We start from the raw sequence: 23,492 nt of genomic DNA, 5'->3' as shown, positions 1-23,492 counted from the left end.
AGTTTCTGATAGCGTTATTTGGCTCTCTGGAGTCTACCTTTTGGAATTCTTTGGATATTTTGGATTTTAGCCCTATATCAAATGTAGTATTGGTAAAGGTATTTTCCAATCTGTTGGTTGATGTTTTGTCTTAATGACAGTGCCCTTAGACATACAGAAGCTTTGCAGTTTTATGAGGTCCCATTTGTCAATTCTGGATCTTTGAATCTTAAGCCATTTGTGTTTTGTTGAGGAAATTTTCCACAGTACCCACATGATTGAGACTCCTCCCCACTTTTTCTTCTATTACTTTGAGAGTATCTGGTTTGATGTGGAGGTCCTTGATCTACTTTGACTTAAGATTTGTACAGGGTATTAAGAATAGTTCTATTTGCATTCTTCTACATGCTGACCTCCAGTTGAAACAGCACCATTTGTTGAAAAAGCTATCTTTTTTCCATTGGATGGTTTTAGCTCCTTTGTCAAAGATCATGTGACCATAGGTATGTGGGTTCATTTCTGGGTCTTCAATTCTAGTCTGCTGATCTGACTGTCTCTGTGTCAATATATACACACGTGTGTGTGTGTGTGTGTGTGTGTGTGTGTGTGTGTGTGTGCTAGATATTGTATACAGGTGAAAGCAGTTTAGAAAACAATATATATTCCCTAAGAGTTTCTCTTGCATTCTCTATGCTTCTTTTGATGTAGACCTGAAGGATGTGTTAAGTTGCCAATTTATTATATAAATTTTAAGCAAGTCTTAGAACAGGTACACAAATCAAGTATAAATATTATTGAAAATATGCAAAATAAAAAATAACTAGGAATTATGATAATTATTATTTTATAGTGAAGCTTTATTTTAACTCAGGAATGGATACACAATGACACAAGGGATCATAAATTGTTATATGAAAGAGATAATACAAGTGGATTTGTGCTATAACTCCAGAAACTGCATGTGCTTTCTGGATCTTAAGACAAGAGTCAGGATGGATGATAGAGGGAAGGGACTATATAAAGACCTGAAGGGGATTGCAGAAGGCAACACAGTAGAAGCCAAAATGCCTGATCTATTCAGGAAGGAATGAAGCAGAGCTGGTAAGTGGGTGGCAGAGAGGCAAAACCATTCAGAACTGGCCTCGTATCAATCTCCTTTGGTTGAACCAGAGATTTCAGTTTAAAGTTCTGTAAAATGGTTGTCAAGAATAGAAACAACTCCATGTGGGTCAGGCCCTCCTCAACACAAGCTCGTTTTCCTAGAAAAAAAGTCGAAGTAGATTACTAAATATCCCTAAATGTGCAATACACGATTCTTGTAACTGACCCATAAGATTATGAATGCATGGTGAGTCATTGTATTGGTAGTTAGCTGGGTGGCTAGGGGAAAGGACTAGATAAACAGTCAAAGATAGAACAAATTTGTTTTTCAACTAACATAATCTAGAGAATTATAAATACTTTTTAGCAAAGTGTAACAGTTCACATTTATAATCAAACTGTCTGGGATATTTAGGAAGAAGTATTCTATGTTTACTATCAAAAATCAAACCCAAGAAAAGAAACTGCATATCAGAAGTCAGACCCTACAAAATAAGTTTAGACTCAAAATCCATAACTCTCAGCTTGAATGGAGGAAAACAAGGTTCCCAGTGATCACTGTGGAAAATCATGACATAAATACAAAGTCTCCATCATCTCATAATAATCTTGAAGTTTCTGTTATTCGACTCACATAGAAAGTTTCTGATCTAATGCTTCCTCATTGATATGCAGTTTCTTCTTATAATTCTCCATTACCCATATTCTGAAACAACTAAGAAGTCAATTATTAAGATGGTGATATGTTTTGCAGTTGTAAAATTTAAGGTTTGAGCAAGAAATTTGCTATCTTCTCAAAAACCCAGAGATCTGGGAGATTTTTCATTATCATCTCCAGCAGACGTTTAAAAAGTAGTAGTCATTCATGTGAATACTGAGTGTACTTGAGGCTCCCTTGTGGTTTTCTATATTTTTGATACTTGATACTAGCTAACTGAGCATGGAGGTGAGTGACACAAGAAATATGAATTTAAATTATGATCCCCTCAATTCTGTGGTGAGATAGTACATTGTAAATGAAGTTTGCCTTCTAGGATGACACTGAGACATGGATAAGTATGCTTTCAATTGTGCATAAATTGCAAGTGTCTCAGGAATTGGGAGCCACTGTGTAAGTCTCCACAGATCTTCATGTCACTGAGACCATAAAAATGAGTTTCTATTACCTGCTGAGAAAGTCAAAAAGTAGTCACTTTTCTGAAAGTTTCCATTCTCATCTAGAAAGTGGCCAGGGTCAAACATCTCTGGGTTGGGGAACTCCTTGCTGTCATGCAGCACTGATGTCAGTGATGTTAACACCTTTGTTCCCTAGAACAATACATAGAAGCATCAAGTTACAAAGAAATCATAAGGCTAAAGTTACCAGGAAAATAACATAATTCACACCTTTTGCTATATAGAAGGAGTTGAATATAAAGAATGGCAGTGACATTTTAATGCACAAAGTATTGGAGGAGGGGGTGGAAATTTATCTGAAGCCATCATACTGATGTGGCCAAAGTGCCTTCAGTGACATTTCACATGAGTTCTTGAATGAAAATTTCTGAGTTTCTTCTCCCTTTCCTGTAGATTGGACTCTTGCTTCTCGTAGCACTCACTGTTCTAGCTCATCACATCTGACTCCATACACGTCACGTGAATCAGACTCCAAAAGGAATAATATGTTGAGAGTTCCAAATTCATTAAGCACATTAGGAAGTGTATAGAAAGACAAATACTATATTTCCCCTTCATGTACTCTATTTATTCATCCATCTGTCTATATATTTATATCATATAAATGTAAATGCGGGGATATGTGCCAGAGTAGAGGTGTGCTATCATATATATATATATATATATAATTTATAGATCTATATTAATGTGCAGATGCAAATTCTCAGATATACATATATATGTGTGTGTTTGTGTGTGTTTGTGCGTGTTTGTGTTTGTGTGTTTGTGTGTGTGTGTGTGTGTGTGTGTGTGTGTGTGATTGTAAAGCAGGATGAGGGATATGTGGGAAAAGTAAGGGAATAAATAGAAGGAGTTGGAGAAGAAGAAAATAAAATAAAACAAAATAAGACACAGTCTAAGTCTTAATAGCCATAACCTGATGGAAGCTAAATCATAAAACTTCTGAAGATTCACAGAAATTTTGGGAACTTGTACTGAAAAGTTCTCTTTAACTAAAGCACAAAGTAACCTCATATCATTGCAAATGTTCTAAGAATGTACTGTTCACAGGTCTGACAAGCCTGTCACATGTATTTGAATTCAGCTTAAATAAATATGTTTAATATTTAAAATACCGAAAGAATACATTTTTAAGTTGTGTGAAAATTAAGTCCAAGTCTCAGTAAGCATGGAACATATTATATTCATAGTCATTTGTTTACACACTGCCTGTGATTGCTTCTCTGCTACTCATGACAGAGCTTCTGAAGAAGAAGCATAATCCTAACGGTAAAGAAAGCCTGAAATCTACTATGCTTATTATGGCAAATATGAATGGTTCTTCTTTATTCTATTAGTTCTACTAAGAGCAGTGGCTTGAGTTTTATCAAAGAAATCACTTACCTCATTTTGCAGCTGTGAAGCGATGCTTATTTCTAAACCAGGTAAATTTGAAAAAGAAAATAATGGAATATTCTACTCCACTGGAGTACAGAGACCAATCATATCATGAGCCAACAGCAGTATAAAGGGTGGTAAATTTAACGGATGCAGCACTAGCCTCAAGCTAGGCATTAAATTCAAGAAATCTATCATGACACAAGTCATTCCTATCTTGTTTTTCATTCTATTTACCATTGAGATGGGTCTAAGGTCATACAACGTAAACAAGTTTTGAAAATTAGCAATAGATCTCAACTATAATAAGTGAAAACAATATCTCAAAAATATCATTTGGCTAAAGAGAGCAAACTGGTATCCTAACACTTATACCAAGCCTGGCATTACATAGCAAGGCCCATTACCACCTGGCAAAGTTAGTTCCATCAGCACCACATGATGTGAGTAGTGGGAACTCTACCTGTATCATTTTGGCTCAACTCCCTAAAAATATGAAATTGCTCAAGAGATAGCATTGAACTCTTTCTGAATGGAGTTATCATTATAAAACTTTGGCATTTTTCATCTGTAATACCATATCCTCAATCAGAATTTTTTCAGTGTCTTGAAAGTAACATGAAGTAACTACAATAATTAAATATATAAAAACAGAACCACATCAGGGAACATTTTTCAACTTAGTTTTAAGCAGCCATCTCAGTTTTAGTATCAAAATTCTAACAAGTTTGAGGAAGCAAAAATAAGAACAGAGATTTCTTATGATAGAAGCCATAGGCAATGTAAAGCAGAAAATATCCAATGTACATCCATGTTTCTAACATATACAGTCAATTGTTTAAAAGAAAAGTAAACAAGGCATAGGATCATTAAAATGTTGCTGAGAAAAATTTTGGAAATAATGTAGGGACTTTGGATAGAAATATCATCCCAAAGTATAGATAAGTATTCTGGGTCATACTCGTACATAATTTGTTCCAAAATAAAGTGTCCTTTATACCTTTAAACAGAACAGACTTAAAAAATGTTCATCTGATCAACATGACTGTGTATTTCTAAAACATCAAATTTGATATGGAGATGTTAAAATTATGATTCTTCAGCCTAATGAGAAATGATACAAGTCATGCCTAAGGGAACCAGGTCTGCACATCAATTTGTCACAACGAAGAGAAACTAATAACACAGGATACAAAAAGTACATACAAAAGAATTAGCTCACATAACACTTTAAATTCCACATACATTTACATGCATATAAATATAAGTAAACATTTACATTGGGATAAATTTAAATTCAACAGAGTGAATAAATAATTAAGCAGATAGAAAGAATGTCAGAGGCACTTAGAGAAATGATAACAGAAGGATATTTACCATTCATGAAAACTCTAAGTAGATATGTATGGGCTGCTCTATGAAAAAGAAACATGGCATAGAGAAAATTAACATCCCCAATACATAAATGAATGGCATTGATAAATTAAAGAATTCAGCATTTCATTTTGTTTTCAAACTTGGAGATTTATTTCTCACAGTCATAAATATTTCAGAAAAGACTTTTGGAAAATTGACAAAATAGTGAAACATTCACAGAGAAATACCTAATCTTTGCAAAACAGTATGTGGAAGGCTAAGCGAATGTGGCGGTGTCAATACAAAATATATCCGTGGCTGCAGTAGAGCTGCCCTTTGGATCATGAAGGCAGGCACAGATATATCAGAGGACTGGTACCACACTATGAACCTAGAAGCATCAAGAACTCAGAGGCTCAACAAAGAAAGGAGCTTACCTTCAGGATGAGGTAGTTCCTGAATTTAATGTCACAGGTCACTGCATGGGGCAGGTTGGTCGGGACAAAGTCAATGAATCTCTGTACCTCATGAATCATGGCATCTGTGTAGGGCATGTGACTTCTATCCTGCATGCAGGGGCTGCGATGTCTGCCAATCACACGGTCAATCTCTTTCTGGACTTTAGCTGGTTGGTCATAGTAAAAAGCAGGAAAATGTGGGGAAAGTGAAAGGTTTGTCATAATTTCAGGACATACAGAGTTCAAATATAAGTATGCCAAAAGAAATATTTAGACAAAACAGCATATACTCATTATTTTGGAGTCATGAGAACAAAGAAAGTATAAGTAATTAAAATATCAAATAAAACAGTATAATTAGTCAACATATTTTAGTCCTTGGTTAAAGTTATTAGTGTTAGGTTTTAAACCCAAAATTCATTCCAGACCTGTGCTATTTCCCTTTTGCCCCTGTGCTAGTATCAGAGGCTCTGCTCTGGATCCAAACAAACTCAACCCACACACAACCTGCAACTTCAATCACCAGGTATTCTGACACATCCACAATCACAGATGAGACTCCCAAACCCCAGCCCAATACCTGGTGGAACCAGATCCATGGACCCTGCATTGCAGATACCCTGCCCAGTGAGAGACCTGCATTCCTTGAGGTTTACACCTGTACCTGGAGTATAGCCTCTGCTCTGGATCCCAATCCACGTGGACCACACACCAGTAAGCTCAAACCCCCAGGGATTCTGACTCATTCAGTCTCACAGAATCACAAGCTCAGAGGCTCACAGGAAGAACAGGCCAGGGACAGATAGGCCAGTTAACACCAGAGATAAGTAGATGGCAAGAGGCAAGCTTAAGAACATAAGCAACAGAAACCAATATTGCTCACAGCATGAAAACCCATTTCTCCCATTACAGAAAGCCCTGGATACCACAATACATCTATTAAGCAAGATTCAGATCTAAATTCTCATCGCATAGAGATGATAGAGGCCTTGAAGGACATAAAAACTCCATTAAAAGAAATACAGATAAACAAGTAGAAACCCATGAAGAGAGAGCACAAAAAAAACCCTTAAAGAAATAGAGGAAAAGCCAATCAAACAAGTGACAGAATTGAACAAAACCATCCAGGATCTAAAAATGTAAATGGAAACATTAAAGACAACACAAAGGGAGACAGCCCTGGAGATGGAAAACATAGGAAAGGGTGGGAGTTACAGATGCAAGCATCACCAGCAGGATACAAGAGATAGAGGAGATAATCTCAGGTATAGAAGATACCATAGAAGATATCAACACACAGTCAAGGAAAATACAAAGGGTAAAAAGCTCCTAACCCAAAACATTCAAAAAATGCAGATGCTTCAGTCATTCCTAAAATGGGGAACAAAATTATTCACAGGAGTAAATATGGAGACAAAGTTTGGAGCAAAGACTGAAGGAAAGACCATTTAGAAAGTGCCCAACAGGAATCCAGCCCATATACATACAGCTACAAAACCCAGACAATATCGCTGATTTCAAGAAGTGCATGCTGGGGGTAGCCTGATATAGCTGTCTTCTGAGAGGCTCTGCCATAACTTAACAAATGCAGAGGAGGATGCTTACAGACAACTATTGAACTGAGAAAGGGTCCCAGTTGGAGGAGTTGGAGAAAGGATTGAAGGAGCTGAAGAGGTTTGCAGCCCCATAAGAACAACAATGCCAACCAACCAGAGTTCCCAGGGATTAAACAACCATCCAAAGAGTACACATGGACAGACGCATGGCTCCAGCTGCATAATTAGCAGAGGATAGCCTTGTTGGGCACCAATGGGAGGAAAAGCCCTTGGTCCTGCCAAGGCTCGACCCTCCAGTGTAGGAGAATATCAGAATGGGGAGATGGGAAGGGGTTGGTTGATGGGTGGGAGAACATCTTCATAGAAGAAGGGAGAAAAGGATGGAATAGGGGGTTTCTGGCCAGGAAACTGGGGAAGGGGATAACATTTGAAATGCAAATAAAAATTATCCATTAAAAAACACTCAGGGCGGAGGCTGGTAGAGAAATAGGAACATTCCTCCATTCATACCAATAGTATCCAAACTACTCCCTAAAATAGAAAAACAGAGCACTACAAAATTCCTTCCATGAAGCCACAATTATGTTTATACCTAAACCACAAAATCACCCAACAAAGAAAAAGAGCTACAGACCAATTTCTGTTATGAATGTTGAGACAAGAATACTCAAGAAAATTCTTCACACCGAATCCAAGAACACATCAAAATAATCATCCATCAGGATCAAGTAGGCATCATCCTAGGGATGCAGGGATGATACGATGTACAGAAATGCACCAACTTAATCCACTCTATAAGGAAACTCAAAGATAAAAACCACATGATCTTTTCATTAGATGCTAAGAAAGCATATGACAAAATTCAACACCCCTTCATGATGCAAGTCCTGTAAAGACCAGATTTTCAAGGCCCATACCTAAATATAGTAAAACCAGTATAAAGCAAACCAGTACATAACATCAGACAAAATGGAGAAAAACATGAAACAATCCCATTAAAACCAGGAACTAGACAAGACTGCACACTCTCTCCCTACTTATTCAATATTCGAAGTCCTAGCCAGAACAATCAGACAATGAAAAGAGGTCAAAGGGATATATATATTGGAAAGGAAGAAGTTAAATATAACTATTTGCAGATGATATGATAGTAAACTTAAGAGAACTCAAAAGTTCCAACAGAGAACTACTAAGCCTGAAAAACAACTTCAGCAAAGTGGTTGTGTATAAATTTAACTCAAAAAAATCAGTAGCCTTCTTCTACTCAAAGGATAAACAGGCTGAGAAAGAAATTAAGGAAATGACAAAGTTCACAAGAGTTGCAAATAATATAAAATACATCGGTGTGGCTTTAAGCAAGTAAGGGAAAGATTTGTATGACAAGAACTTCAATTCTGTGAAGAAATAAATTGAATATCTCAGAAGATGGAAAGATCTCCCATGCTCATGGATTTGCAGAATTAATAGAGTAAAAATAGCCATTTTACCAAAAGAGTCAATGTAATCCACATCAAAATTCAAACCCAATTCTTCACAGAGATAGAAATAGCAATTTGCAAGTTCATTTGGAATAACAAAAACCCAGGATAGTGAAAACTATGCTCAACAATAAAAGAACTTCTGGGGGAATCACCACCTCTGACTGCAAGCAGTATTACAGAGCAATAGTGATAAAACCTGTATGGTATTAGTATAGAAACAGGCAGGTAGATCTGTGGAATAGAATTGAAGAAAAGATTTTTTTCAGCAAATGGTGGTGGCTGAACTGGAGGTCAGCATGTAGAAGAATGCAAATCAATCCATTCTTATGGCCCTTACAAAACTTAAGTTCAAGTGGATCAAGGACCTCCATGTCAAACAAGATACACTGAAATTTATAGAAGAAAAAGTGAGGAAGAGTTTTGAATACATGGGCACTGGGGAAATTTTCCTGGAAATAAAACTACCATGCTCTACGGTGAAGAATTGTCAATGCGACCTCATAATACTGCAAAGCTTCTGTAAGGAAAAACACACTGTCATAAGGACAAAACAGCAAACAACAAATTGGGAAATGACCTTTACCAATCCTATATTCAGTAGAGGGCTAATATCTAAAAAATACAAAGAATTCAAGAAGTTAGAATCCTGACAGCCAAATAACCCCAGTAAAAATGGGCCACAGAGCTAAACAAAACATTCTCTCCTGAGGAATAGCGAATGCCTGAGAAGTACTTAAAGAAATGCACAACATCCTTAATCATCAGGGAAATGCAAATCAAAACAACCTAAGATTCCACCTCATACCAGTCAGAATGGCTATGATAAAAACTCAGGTGACAGCAGATGCTGGCGATGATGTGGAGAAAGAGGAACACTCCTCCATTGTTGATGGGATTACAAAACTTAAGTTCAAGTGGATCAGGGACCTCCATGTCAAACAAGATACACTGAAATTTATAGAAGAAAAAGTGAGGAAGAACACTTTGGATATCAGACTGGAAGGCCCTCAGTAAATTAGACATTGCATTACCTGAGGACCCACCTATACTTCTCTTGGGCATATACCCAAATGATGAACCAGCATACAACGAAGATGTATGCTCCACTATGTTCATAGCAGCCGTATTTATAATAGCCAGAAGCTGGAAAGAACCCAGATGCCTTTCACTGGAGGACTGGTTTCAAAAAATATGGTACATCTACACAATGGCCTACTACTCAGCTGTAAAAAAAAAATGACTTCATGAAATTCATAGGCAAATAGAACGAACTAGAAAATATCATCATGAGTGATGTTACTCAATCACAGAAAAAACAAATGGTATGCACTTATTGATAAGTGGATATTCGCCAAAAAGCTCGAATTACAAAAGATGCAGTCTGGGACCACATGAAGCTCAAGAAGAGGGATGACCAAAATGAAGATAGTTCGTTCACACCTTCTTAAAAAGGGGAACAAAAATATTCGTAGTAGGGGGTACAGAATCAAAGTTTAGAGCAGAGACTGAAGGAATGGACATTCAGAGCCTGCCCCACATGTGGCCCATATATACAGCCACCAAAACTAGATGAGATTGATGAAGCTAAGAAGTGCATGTTGACGGGAACCAGATATAGATTTCTCCTGAGAGACACATCAAGGGCATGTCAAATGCTAGCAGCAAACTACTGAACAGAAAACAGAACCAGCGTTGGAGGAATTAGAAAGGATTGAAAAAACTGAAGGGGCTTACAGCCCCATAAGAATTTAATGAATATGAAGGTACAACATACCCAAACTTATGGGACACAATGAAAGCTGTGCTAAGAGGAAAACTCATAGGTCTGAGTGCCTGCAGAAAGAAACAGGAAAGAACATATGTCATCAGCTTGAGAGCACACCTAAAAGCTCTAGGACAAAAAGAAGCAAATATAACCAGGAGGAATAGAAGGCAGGAAATAATCAAACTCAGAGCTGAAATCAACCAAGTAGAAACAAAAAGGACCATAGAAAGAATCAACAGAACCAAAAGTTGGTTCTTTGAGAAAATCAACAAGATAGATAAACCCTTAGCCAGACTAACGAGAGGACACAGAGAGTGTGTCCAAATTAACAAAATCAGAAAAGAAAAGGGATACATAACTACAGATTCAGAGGAAATTCAAAAAATCATCAGATCTTACTATAAAAGCCTATATTCAACAAAACTTGAAAATCTGGAGGAAATGGACAATTTCCTAGAAAGATACCAGGCACTGAAGTTAAAATAGGAACAGATAAACCAGTTAAACAACTCCATACCTCCTAAGGAAATAGAAGCAGTCATTAAAGGTCTCCCAACCAAAAAGAGCCCAGGTCCAGACAGGTTTAGTGCAGAATTCTATCAGACCTTCATAGAAGACCTCATACCAATATTATCCAAACTAATCCACAAAATTGAAACAGACGGAGCACTACCAAATTCCTTCTATGAAGCCACAATTACTCTTATACCTAAACCACACAAAGACTCAACAAAGAAAGAGAACTTCAGACAAATTTCCCTTATGAATATCGACATAAAAATACTCAATAAAATTCTGGAAACTGAATCCAAGAGAACATTAAAACAATCATCCACCATGATCAGGTTGGCTTCATCCCAGGCATGCAGGGATGGTTTAATATACGGAAAACCATCAACGTGATCCATTATATAAACAAACTGAAAAAACAAAACCACATGATCATTTCATTAGATGCTGATAAAGCATTTGACAAAATTCAACACCCCTTCATGATAAAAGTCCTGGAAAGAATAGGAATTCAAGGCCCATACCTAAACAGTAAAAGCCATATACAGCAAACCAGTTGCTAACGTTAAACTAAATGGAGAGAAACTTGAAGCAATCCCACTAAAATCAGGGACTAGACAAGGCTGCCCACTCTCTCCCTGCTTAATCAATATAGTCCTTGAAGTTCTAGCCAGAGCAATCAGACAACAAAAGTAAATCAAGGGGATACAGATCAGAAAAGAAGAAGTCAAAATATCACTATTTGCAGATGATATGATAGTATATTTAAGTGATCCCAAAAGTTCTACCAGAGAACTACTAAAGCTGATAAACAACTTCAGCAAAGTGGCTGGGTATAAAATTAACCCAAATAAATCAGTAGCCTTCTTCTACACAAAAGAGAAACAAGCTGAGAAAGAAATTAGGGAAATGACACCCTTCATAATATACCCAAATAATAAAAAGTACCTTGGTGTGACATTAACCAAGCAAGTAAAAGATCTGTACAATAAGAACTTCAAGACTCTGAAGAAAGAAATTGAGGAAGACCTCAGAAGATGGAAAGATCTCCCATGCTCATGGATTGGCAGGATTAATATAGTAAAAAAGGCCATTTTACCAAAGCGATCTACAGATTCAATGCAATCCCCATTAAAATACCAATCCATTTCTTCAAAGAGTTAGACAGAAAAATTTGCAAATTCATCTGGAATAACAAAAAACCGAGGATAGCTAAAACTATCCTCAACAATAAAAGGACTTCAGGGGGAATCACTATCGCTGAACTCAAGCAGTATTACAGAGCAATAGTGATAAAAACTGCATGGTATTGGTACAGAGACAGACAGATAGACCGAAGGAACAGAATTGAAGACCCAGAAATGAACCCACACACCTATGGGCACTTGATTTTTGACAAAGGAGCCAAAACCATCGAATGAAAAAACGATAGCATTTTCAGCAAATGGTGCTGGTTCAACTGGAGATCAACATGTAGAAGAATGCAGATCGATCCATGCTTATCATCCTGTACAAAGCTTAAGTCCAAGTAGATCAAGGACCTCCACATCAAACCAGATTCACTCAAACTAATAGAAGAAAAACTAGGGCAGCATCTCGAACGCATGGGCACTGGAAAAAAAATTCCAGAACAAAACACGAATGGCTTATGCTCTGAGATCAAGAATCGACAAATGGGATCTCATAAAACTGCAAAGCTTCTGTAAGGCAAAGGACACTGTGGTGAAAACAAAACAGCAACCAACAGATTGGGAAAAGATCTTTAGCAATCCTACAACAGATAGAGGTCTTATATCTAAAATATACAAAGAACTCAAGAAGTTAGAACGCAGGGAGACAAATAACCCTATTAAAAATGGGGTTCAGAGCTAAACAAAGAATTCACAGCTGAGGAATGCTGAATGGCTGAGAAATACCTAAAGAAATGTTCAACATCTTTAGTCAAAAGGGAAATGCAAATCAAAACAACAATTAATTTTCCCCTCACACCAGTGAGAATGGCTAAGATCAAAAACTCAGGGGACAGCAAATGCTGGCGAGGATGCGGAGAAAGAAGAACACTCCTCCATTGTTGTTAGGATTGCAGACTGGTACAACCATTCTGGAAACCAGTCTGGAGGTTCCTCAGAAAATTGGACACTGAACTACCTGAGGACCCAGCTATACCACTCTTGGGCATATACCCAAAAGATGCCCCAACATATAACAAAGAAACATGCTCCACTATGTTCATAGCAGCATTATTTATAATAGTCAGAAGCTGGAAAGAACCCAGATGCCCTTCAACAGAGGAATGGATACAGAAAATGTGGTACATCTACACAATGGAATATTACTCAGCTATCAAAAACAATGCCTTTATGAAATTCGTAGGCAAATGGTTGGAACTGGAAAATATCATCCTGAGTGAGGTAATCCAATCGCAGAAAAACACACATGGTATATACTCATTGATAAGTGGCTATTAGCCCAAATGCTTGAATTACCCTAGATGCCTAGAACAAATGAAACTCAAGACGGATGATCAAAATGTGAATGCTTCACTCCTTCTTTAAAAGGGGAACAAGAATACCCTTGGCAGGGAATAGAGAGGCAAAGACTAAAACAGACACAGAAGGAACACCGATTCAGAGCCTGCCCCACATGCGGCCCATACATATACAGCCACCCAATTAGACAAGATGGATGAAGCAAAGAAGTGCAGGCAGACAGGAGTTGGATGTAGATATCTCCTGAGAGACCCAGCCAGAATACAGCAAATACAGAGGCGAATGCCAGCAGCAAACCACTGAACTGAGAACAGGACCCCCATTGAAGGAAACAGAGAAAGAACTGGAAGAACTTGAAGGGGCTCAAGACCCCATATGAACAACAATGCCAAGTAACCAGAGCTTCCAGGGACTAAGCCACTACCTAAAGACTATACATGGCCTGACCCTGGACTCTGACCTCATAGGTAGCAATGAATATCCTAGTAAGATCACCAGTGGAAGGGGAAGCCATGGGTCCTGCTAAAACTGAACCCCCCAGTGAACGTGATTGTTGGGGGGAGGGCAGCAATTGGGGGAGGATGGTGAGGAGAACACCCATAAAGAAGGGTAAGGGGAGGGGTTGGGGGATGTTGGCCTGGAAACCGGGAAAGGGAATAACACTCGACATGTAAATAAGAAATACGTTAATAAAAAAAAAAAAAAAAGAAGAACAACAATGCAAACCAACCCGAGTTTCCAGGGACCAAACCACTCCCATAGACTACATTGACTGACCTATGGCTCCAGCTGCATATGTAGCAGAGCTTGGCCTTTTTGGCCACCAGTGGAAAGAGAATCCCTTTATCTTGCCAAGGTTGGACCCCCAGTTTAAGGGAATATCTAGAGGGAGGAAAAGGGGGCTGGATATGGAAGGGAGCACACTGATAGAAGAAGGGGAGGGTAGGGGATAGGTGGCTTATGGACTGGAAACCAGGAAAGGGAATAACATTTGAAATGTACATAAAGAAATATCAAAAAATTTTTAAAAAAAAAAGAGAAAGATATGTGTGGGTTGAATAGACAAAGAAGACATTAAAGTTGTGGCTTTTTGGGGAGCGTTCTGGGTAGAAGGGTTTTCAGTGGGGTGAGTGGTGATGTGACAAAGGATAATGGAGGAGAGAACAATGGGAATTCATTATATGTATGTGTGAGATGGTCAAAGAATAAATACATCAAAAATGGAAAGAAAATAAAAAAAAATAAAAGTATCACTATATAATCCAAACCCGGAAATTCAAATAAGCTACTATTTTTCCTTTTTTAAAAATTTTTTATTATATATTTCTTTACTTAATTTTCTTTTTTTGAATTTTTTATTATATATTTCTTTACTTACATTTCAAATGTTAGTCCCTTTCCGGGTTTACTGTCCATAAACCCCCATTCCCTCCCCTACCCCTCCCCCATATGGGTATTCCCCTGCACAAGGGCTTTCCCTTCCACTGGTGCCCCAACAAGGCTATTCTCTGCTACATATACAGGTGGAGCCCTGGGTCAGTCCATGTATAGTCTTTTGGTAGTGGTTTAGTTCATGTAACCTCTGGCTGGTTGGCATTGTTGTTTTTATGGGGTTGCAAACTCCTTCAACTGTTTTAATACTTCCTCTAATCCCCCCACCAAGGGGGTCCTATTCTCAGTTCAGTGGTCTGCAGCTAGCATTGACCTCTGTATTGGACGTGCTCTGGATATGTCTCTCAGGAGAGAACTATATACAGTCCCTTTCAGCATGCATTTTTTAGCTTCATCAATCTTATCTAGTTTCGGTGGCTGTTTACATAAGGGCCACATGTGTGTCAGACTCTGATTGGCCATTCCTTGAGTCACTGCTCTAAACTATAATTCCATATCCTCTCCTATGAATATTTTTCCCCTTTTAAGAAGGAGTGGGAGCATCTGCACTTTGGTCATCCTTCTTCTTGAACTTTCTGTGTTCTGTAGATTGCATCATGGGTAATTCGGGCCTTTTGGCTAATATCCACTTATCAATGAGTGCATACCAAGTGTGTTTTTCTGTGTATTGAATATTTTCAAAAGCTTTCTCAGCATCTGTGGATATCATGTCAGCTTTCCTTTAAGTTTCTTTACTAGTGGATTATGTTGATGGATTTCCATCTACTAAATCATCATTGCATCCCTGGGATGAATTCTACATGATCATGGTGAATGATCAGTTTGATGTATTCTTGGATTCAGTTTGTGAAAATTTTATTGAGTATTTTTGTATCGATATATGAGGGAAATTGGTCTGAAGTTCTCTTTCTTTGTATGGTTTTGATTATTTCTTGCCTTCTACTCTTCTTGGATGTATTTGCTTCTTTTTATTCTAGAGCTTTTAGGTATGTTGTCCAGCTGCTGATGTATGCTCTCTCCTGTTTCTTTTTGCAGGCACTCAGATCTATGAGTTTTCCTCTTAGCACAGCTTTCACTGTGTCCCATAAGTTTGGGTATGTTGTGTCTTCATTTTCATTACATTCTAAAAAAACTTTAATTTCTTTATTTCTTCCTTGACCATGTTGTCATTGAGAAGAGCAATATTCAGCTTCCAGGGGTATGTGGGCTTTCTCAAGTTTTTGTTGTTATTAAAGACCAGCCTCAGTCCATGGTGACCTGATAGAATGCATGGGATTATGTCAATATCCTTGTATCTATTAAGGCCTGTTTTGTGATCAAATATATAGTCAATTTCAGAGAAGGTATGATGAGGTATTGAGAAGAAGGTATATTCTTTTGTTTTAGGATGAAATGTTCTATAGATCCATTTGGTTCCAAGTTTCTGTTATTTTCACTGTGTCTACATTTATTTTCTGTTTCCATGATCTGTCCACTGATGAAAGTGGTATGTTGAAGTCTCCTACTATTATCGTGTGCAGTGTAATAAATGTTTTGAGCTTTAGAAATTTCTGTTGCTAAGATTTCTGTGCTTGCCTCTGGCTATCTGGTTATCTCTTATGTTAGTTGGTCTTAGGGTCCTTGACTGGAGCTTCTCTGTCCTGTGGACCTGTGAGCCTTTGAGCCTGTGATGTTTGGAGTGAGAGAGTTCCTGGAAGTCCAGCTCTCTGTGGGCATGTTTTGGGTCAGAGAGCTATGGGGCAACCCCTGCTCTGGGCTTAGATGGAGACTGGAAGGGTCCTGTCCTAGGCTGTGCTACATCTCCTGTGCCCATGTGCTCCCAGAATATGTTTCCTTAGATAGTCAGTGGGGAGAAAGTGTGATATCTCCTGTGGGCTGTGGGTTTAGTAGGGAGAGTGCTCCTTGCAGACCAGCTCTCTGTGTACAGTTTTATTGTCCATAATGCTGTGTGGAAAAACCCAGCTCTGGCACAGATGGAGACTAGAAGGGTCCATCCCCAGGCTGCACTGTGGCTCCTCAGCACTGTGCATTCTGTTGGATCTCTCCTTCGATAGACAATGTGGAAGGTAGTAGAGTCTCATCTGTCAGCTAAGGATTTAGAAGGGATAGTGCTACTGATGGACCAGTTGTCTGAGGGCAAGTTTGTGTGTGAGGGCTGTGGAACTGTCCTGGCTCTTAGCTGCCTGATTGTATTCTAATTAGAGGCAGAAAGGAAATAGATCTGCAGGTTGTGGAAGGTGAGGAAAAATAGGGTTGAGAAGAAGGAGGAGAAACCATAATTATGATATAGTAGGTGAGAAAAAATAATTTTCAATTAACAGGAAAAAACAGCAGATTAAATTATAATTCTTTGTTAAACCAATATTCATTGTTAGATTAATTTTAATCACAAAATATTATTCATGATAATAAAGATTTTTCATTGTCATGAAAATAAATTGTGATTACCTTTCATTAGCACATTTTGATAATTGGATACCTTTTTATTTGTAAATTTGCATTCCTTGGTAAAGAATTATACTTAATATTGAGATAGATTTTTTAAGATGCTGGTAATTATACTCGAGTAATGGGAGCTTTAGGCTACAGAATGTTTCCTTTCATCTCCTTTTTCATTCACACCTGCAGCACCAATGATATAAATACTGAATTTGGGACTTAGCAAACCTGGGACCCAGGAACCTCATTGAAACCCTCATTCTCTTTGATGAGTTATTCAGACTCCTGGACTCCATGAATTCCTGTGACTTTGCTTTAGATCATAGAATAAAAAACAATCTCACAGATTCAAGAAAACCTGAAAAATGGGGGAAGCAAACAGAGGTCTCATTTGGATTTTAGTTTATAAATTTACCAGAAATCCATTTCTCTTGAAAATTCTGATGTAGTCTCTAAGGGAATAGTTTACATTTGACTCAGGGATCTCTCTGAAGGTTTCACACTTCTATTCATGAGTCCACATAAAGAGAAGACTCATGAAACTATGAACCTGTGTCTTTGGTGGATGTTTTTAATCCATTCTGATGAATACTTGGAAAGTCTTTTCTACTAGGATAGTAAAATATGGAACAGTATTAACACTTTGTGTCTAGAGGATTGAGTCTAAAGCTTACATTCATGGAACAAATCAGGGAAAAGGCACAGATAGAAGGAGAATTCAGGAATCAAATGTTGCCCGTCTCCCCTTTCATACCTATTCATTGCTCATTCCCTGTTAACAACTGATGTCTCAGGAAAAAGACCTCTTAGACAACCCTATACCCTTATTTAAGAATTCAGTGAATCTGGAAGGTAAGTCCCCTGATGAGTCGAGTAGGAAGGCATTTTCAGCAAGATGAGCATGCTCTGTATAACCTTGTTTTCTACTTAAACTTTTATGACTGTTGAACAGTACTAGTCTTTTCTGGTCTGTAGATATACATCCTTAACATGTTTTGATTAATGCATGTGTGTCCTTATAACATTTAAATTTCAATATAATCTTGTTCTTTTTTTCTTAAACATCATATTTTGTTTTAGTAAATTTGAGAAGCCTTATTGTTATCTTCTCATACATTAAAAATATTAAATTTGTACTTTTTGGAGTAGGAAATGTTAGGCAAAAAAGTGAAGGTGTGTTTCATTTATGCTGAAGCACTTGATCTGATTTAAAGTACACTGTAAAAGAAAAAATCATTGGTAGAGATGAAAAACACCATTGTTCAACAGAAGGTTAAGGAAGTGGACTAACAGTGTGGTGTGATTATCTAAATATTCTGCATGAATAGAAACACATCACTAGATAATCTAAATATTTTGATTTCTTGTCAGTGGGTACATTATCTCAATCATAATAAGTTCTTGACTTTCAGGTTATGCTTCAGTGAAGTAAGTTTTCTTTTTTCTATGCTAAAATTAAATTCATCAAAATAAAGACATGAGACCATAAGATTTTAGCTGACTTACAGAGATTTTAAAGAAAATTTAAAGAATTTTAAGAATGAAAGAATATTTATCTTCTAGTTACAAAAGGACATGAATGTTATGTACTTACTAATAAGTGGATATTAGCCAAAAAAGTACCAACTACCCATGTTACAGTCCCCAGAAGTCATAAAGGTCAACAAACTAAAAGTCCCAAGTAACGACACCTCTGTACTACTTGATAGGTTGAAGAAAGCAACCACAAGGGGGAAGGGAAGGAGGGTACTGGGAGATCAAGGGAATGGGATGGCTGGAGAAGGTAACATGATCTGGTATTGGGTGGGGAATTGAAGCCCTGAGGGCCAGCAGGAAGAATGGAAACAGGCAACCTTGGGATGTTGGAGGTTGGGTGTACCCTATAGAATTTATCAGAGACCTGGGAGGTGAGAAACTCTCAGGACTCAAATTGGGAGCACTAGATGAAATACCCTACAGTGGGGAGAGGGAACTTGTAGAGCCCACCTCCAGCAGAAAGGCAGGGCATCAAGTGAGGGATGAGGTTGCTATCTCACAGTCAAAAGCCCAAACCATTAGTCTTCCTGTCTGAAAGAACTGTAAGGATGGAAATGGAGAAAAACCTGAGGAAAAGAAGGGCCAATGACAGTCCCAAAGTGGGACCCATCTCAAGTGGAGGCCCCAAGACCTGACACCATTACTAAAATATAGAACTCTGACAAAAAATTGGACCATTGTGGCTGCCCTCCAAAAGGCCAAGCAGCTGAATGAGTCAAATGTAGATATTTGCACCCAACTGAGAAATAGACACTGCCTACCCCTTTACTTGAATTGGAGAAATCTGGAGGTATCTGAGGGGGAGGGAAATCCTGTAGGAGGAACAACAGTCTCAATTTAACCTAGAACCTCAAGATCTCTCAGACACTGGATCACCAACTAGGCAGATACAGCAGCTGATATGAGCCCCTCAACATACGTACAGAAGAATACTCTGGCTTCAGTCAGGGAAGATGTACTTAACCCTAAAGAGACTGGAGGCCCAAGAGAGTTTAGAGGTCTGATGGGGTGAGGTGTCGGGGGCAGACATTCTCCTAGAGATTAGGGATGAGGGGTATGGGGATGAAGTCTGTGATGTGGAATAGTTTGAGAGTGTACTGGGAGGGGAATAAAATCCAAAGTGTAAAAATAATAAAATAAAATAAAAAAGAAAGGATATGTATCCGTCAGGCAATATATTCTACCCAGGGAACCCAGACACTGACCAGCAGTTGATTGCTTTTCCTACAGCCAGAATCCATTCATCTCAGTCATGCTATTCATCATAGTCAGTAGCACAAAAAGTGAAGAACTGAGACTGCTCTAACTAAAACAACATGCTGAATCCTGGTATCATCTTTCCAGTATCTTACGGAACCACTTTTGTTCACCACCTGTGCCCTTACCTGTGACATGTGGATACTTAATCAGAAGGAGGAGAGCATATCTCAATGTTGAGCTCATTGTCTTTGTTCCTGCACCAATGAGGTCCATGATACTGCATGCCAGGTTTTCAAGTGAATATTCTGATTGTTCGAAGTGGTTTGCCTATAAATAATTTGATGCAGAAATCTAGTAAATTACTTACCAACACATCTTATTATAGTGAATCAACAGCTGTACATTTGCATGTTTGTACAATTTGTTGATATTGAAGTTTTAAAATTCAAGAGAAAGTACATAGTTCAATGGCTATTCCAACTGTATAGAAATTCACCGAGTTGAATAAATTTTGGGTATAATTTTTCACATGATATAATATTCATTTACAAGGTTACGTTGTACTAAAACTTATATAGTTTTTAAAGTTTTATGGTGATGATAACAAAGACCCTACAATACAGAGTAGAAGAGAAATAAACATATCCTTTCAATTATGATATATATATATATATATATATGTGTGTGTGTGTGTGTGTGTGTGTGTGTGTGTGTTTGTGTAATTTTCTTTTTCCAACTTTATTAAAGAGGTTTCTTCTGAGGGGAACAGTATAAACATCAGCTGTCAATGTAATGCAACAGAATTGAAGCAAAACACTAGCAAATATCTGTTTATTTCTCATTACATGTTCAAAACCTTGCCAGTTGTAATTAGAGAAACAGAGAAACATAAACAAAGCTTTGACTTGTCGAACTGATGCATTTGAACTAAACAATATGAAGCAACTAGAGCTTCCAGGGACTAAGCCACTACCTAAAGACTATACATGGACTGACCCTGGACTCTGACCTCATAGGTAGCAATGAATATCCTAGTAAGAGCACCAGTGGAAGGGGAAGTCCTTGGTCCTGCTAAGACTGAGCCCCCAGTGAACGTGATTGTTGGAGGGAGGGTGGCAATGAGGGGAGGGGAGGAGGGGAACACCCATAAAGAAGGGGAGGGGGAGGGATTAGGGGAATGTTTGCCCAGAAACCGGGAAAGGGAATAACATTCGAAATGTAAATAAGAAATACTCATGTTAATAAAAAATAAAATAAAGGTATTTAAGTCAAAGAAATGAAAGCAGGAGCATGATCAGAAGAACCCCACAACAGTTCTGGGCCACAGAATCACCAACAGTATTCCTAGCAGTTATAAAGCATGTGCCTACTAATCATCTACATGGTTCTGATAAAATCGGATGGCTTGCTGTAGAAAAGACAGACCTAAGGCATTTTAAAGAGGCAATGATGTGACAAATATGGGTCTATTTTGACTTTTCTGCATACAGGGAGACATCCAGTTAGACCAGCACCATTTATTGAAGATGCTCTGTTTTTTGCATTGTATATTTTTGCCTTCTTTGTCAAAGATCAAGCATGTGTAAATGTGTGGTTTTATTTCTGGGTCTTCAATTGTATTCCATTAATCAACCTGTCTGTCTGTGAACTAATTCCATGCAGTTTTATCACGATTTTTCTGTAGTAGAGCTTCAGGTCAGGGATGGTGATTTCCCCACCATTCTTTTATTGTGAAAAATTGTTTTCACTATTCTGGATTTTTTGCCTTTCCATGTGAATTTGAGAATTGATTTTTCCATGCATTTGAAGAATTGTGTTGGGATTTTGATTGGTATTGCACTGAATCTGTAGATTGCCTTTGGTATGATGGCCATTTTTACTATAATAATTCTGACAACCCATGACCATGGGAGATCTCTCCATTTTCTGAGATCTTTGATTTCTTTCTGGAGAGAATTGAAGTTCTTAATAAAAGAGAGCTGACCACCCAAGAGTGCAGACATCCTGAGATTGCAGGACAGACTGCCACCTCTTCACATCTCTGCCAACATCCCTCATTCAAGGGGAAACTGCACATGCCTCTGGACAAAGGGATATAGGAACACACAGCTGCCAGTACCCGTGGTTCTGGTCTGTGCCCAGGACCAAAGTGAAATGGCCAAACAGCCCCCTGCACCCAAATCCCATATGGGAGGGAGCTGGACCCTCAGAAGTATGGATGCTCCTGAGAAGTCAAAGGAGAATACCCTCTCCAGACCCAAAGGTAATTGCATAGTGCCAACTGTGCCCTCTGGGTGCAAGGACCTATGAGCAAGCAGGGACTGGACCCTTTGATTCCTGCCACGCCTAGAGCTGGAAGACAGTCTCCAGGAGTACTGCCACACCTGAAATCAGAACACCTGTTCTCAGGAAAGGGTAAAAGAAAACAGGAAAACATTTCAAGAGGAGTGATGACACAGCAGCCTACAGCAGGGTCAAGTCACTCTCAGAAACAGCAAAACAAGTAAACACCAGAGACAACCCAATGGCTAGAGGCAAGCAAAGTAACACAAGCAACAGAAACCAGCAGCAAACCACTGAACTGAGAATAGGACCCCCGTTGAAGGAATCAGAGAAAGAACTGGAAGAGCTTGAAGGGGCTCGAGACCCCATATGTACAACAATGCCAAGCAACCAGAGCTTCCAGGGACTAAGCCACTACCTAAAGACTATACATGGACTGACCCTGGACTCTGACCTCATAGGTAGCAATGAATATCCTAGTAAGAGCACCAGTGGAAGGGGAAGCCCTGGGTCCTGCTAAGACTGAACCCCCAGTGAACTAGACTGTTGGGGGGAGGGGGACAATGTGGGGAGGGTGGGGAGGGGAACACCGATAAGAAAGGGGAGGGGGGAGGGGGATGTTTGCCCGGAAACTGGGAAAGGGAATAACACTTGAAATGTATATAAGAAATACTCAAGTTAATAATAATAAAAAAAAAACAGAAACCAATACTACATGGCATCATCAGAGTTCAGTTATCCAAACAAAGAAAATACTGAATATTCAAACACACCAGAAAAATAAGATTTAGATTTAAAATCACATTTCTGAAAATGATGGAGGACTTTAAGAAAGACATAAACAACTCTCTTAAAGAAACAGGAAAACACAAGTAAACAAGTAGAAGCCCTTAGAAAGGAATCACAAAAATCCCTGGAAGAGTTACAGGAAAACACAAATAAACAGGTAAACAAATTGAAAATGGAAATAGAAACAATAAAGAAAGCACAAAGGGAGGCAACTCTGAATATAGAATACCTAAGGAAGATACAAGGAGTCATAGATACAAGCATCACCAACAGAATACAAGAGATAGAAGAGAGAATTTCAGGGGCAGAAAGTACCATAGAAAATATCGACACAACTGTCAAAGATAATGTAAAGCACAAAAAGGTCCTAGCCCAAAACATACAGGAAATCCAGGACACAATGCAAAGAGCAAACCTAAGGATAGTAGGTATAGAAGAAAGTGAAGACTCCCAACTCAAAGAGCCAGTAAATATATTCAACAAAATAATAGAGGAAAATTTTCCTAACCTAAAGAAAGATATGCCCATAAATATACAAGAAGCCTACACAACTCCAAATAGATTAGACCAGAAGAGAATTTCTTCCAATCACACAATAGTTAAAA

The 23,492-nt window shown here is 38.3% G+C and overlaps 1 protein-coding gene across 1 annotated transcript in view; it reads right to left on the bottom strand.

Moving 5' to 3' along the window:
- Nucleotides 1-815: 815 nt before the first annotated feature.
- LOC134484834 (cytochrome P450 2C7-like) overlaps nt 816-23,492 on the bottom strand; it is a 34,281-nt gene continuing 11,604 nt past the window's right edge. The window contains exons 2-5 of the mRNA XM_063280726.1: nt 20,001-20,142; nt 5,427-5,614; nt 2,247-2,388; nt 816-1,238 (exon numbers count right to left, since the gene is read on the bottom strand). Coding sequence (XP_063136796.1) covers nt 1,057-1,238; nt 2,247-2,388; nt 5,427-5,614; nt 20,001-20,142 — 654 coding nt within the window. The 3' untranslated portion in view covers nt 816-1,056. The remainder of the gene's footprint in view (nt 1,239-2,246; nt 2,389-5,426; nt 5,615-20,000; nt 20,143-23,492) is intronic.

Source organism: Rattus norvegicus, chromosome 1 (assembly GCF_036323735.1).
Source record: "Rattus norvegicus strain BN/NHsdMcwi chromosome 1, GRCr8, whole genome shotgun sequence".
Taxonomy (NCBI): domain Eukaryota; kingdom Metazoa; phylum Chordata; class Mammalia; order Rodentia; family Muridae; genus Rattus; species Rattus norvegicus.
The sequence above is the reverse complement of the archived record's forward strand: the minus strand, read 5'-3'. Positions and strand labels throughout refer to the sequence as shown.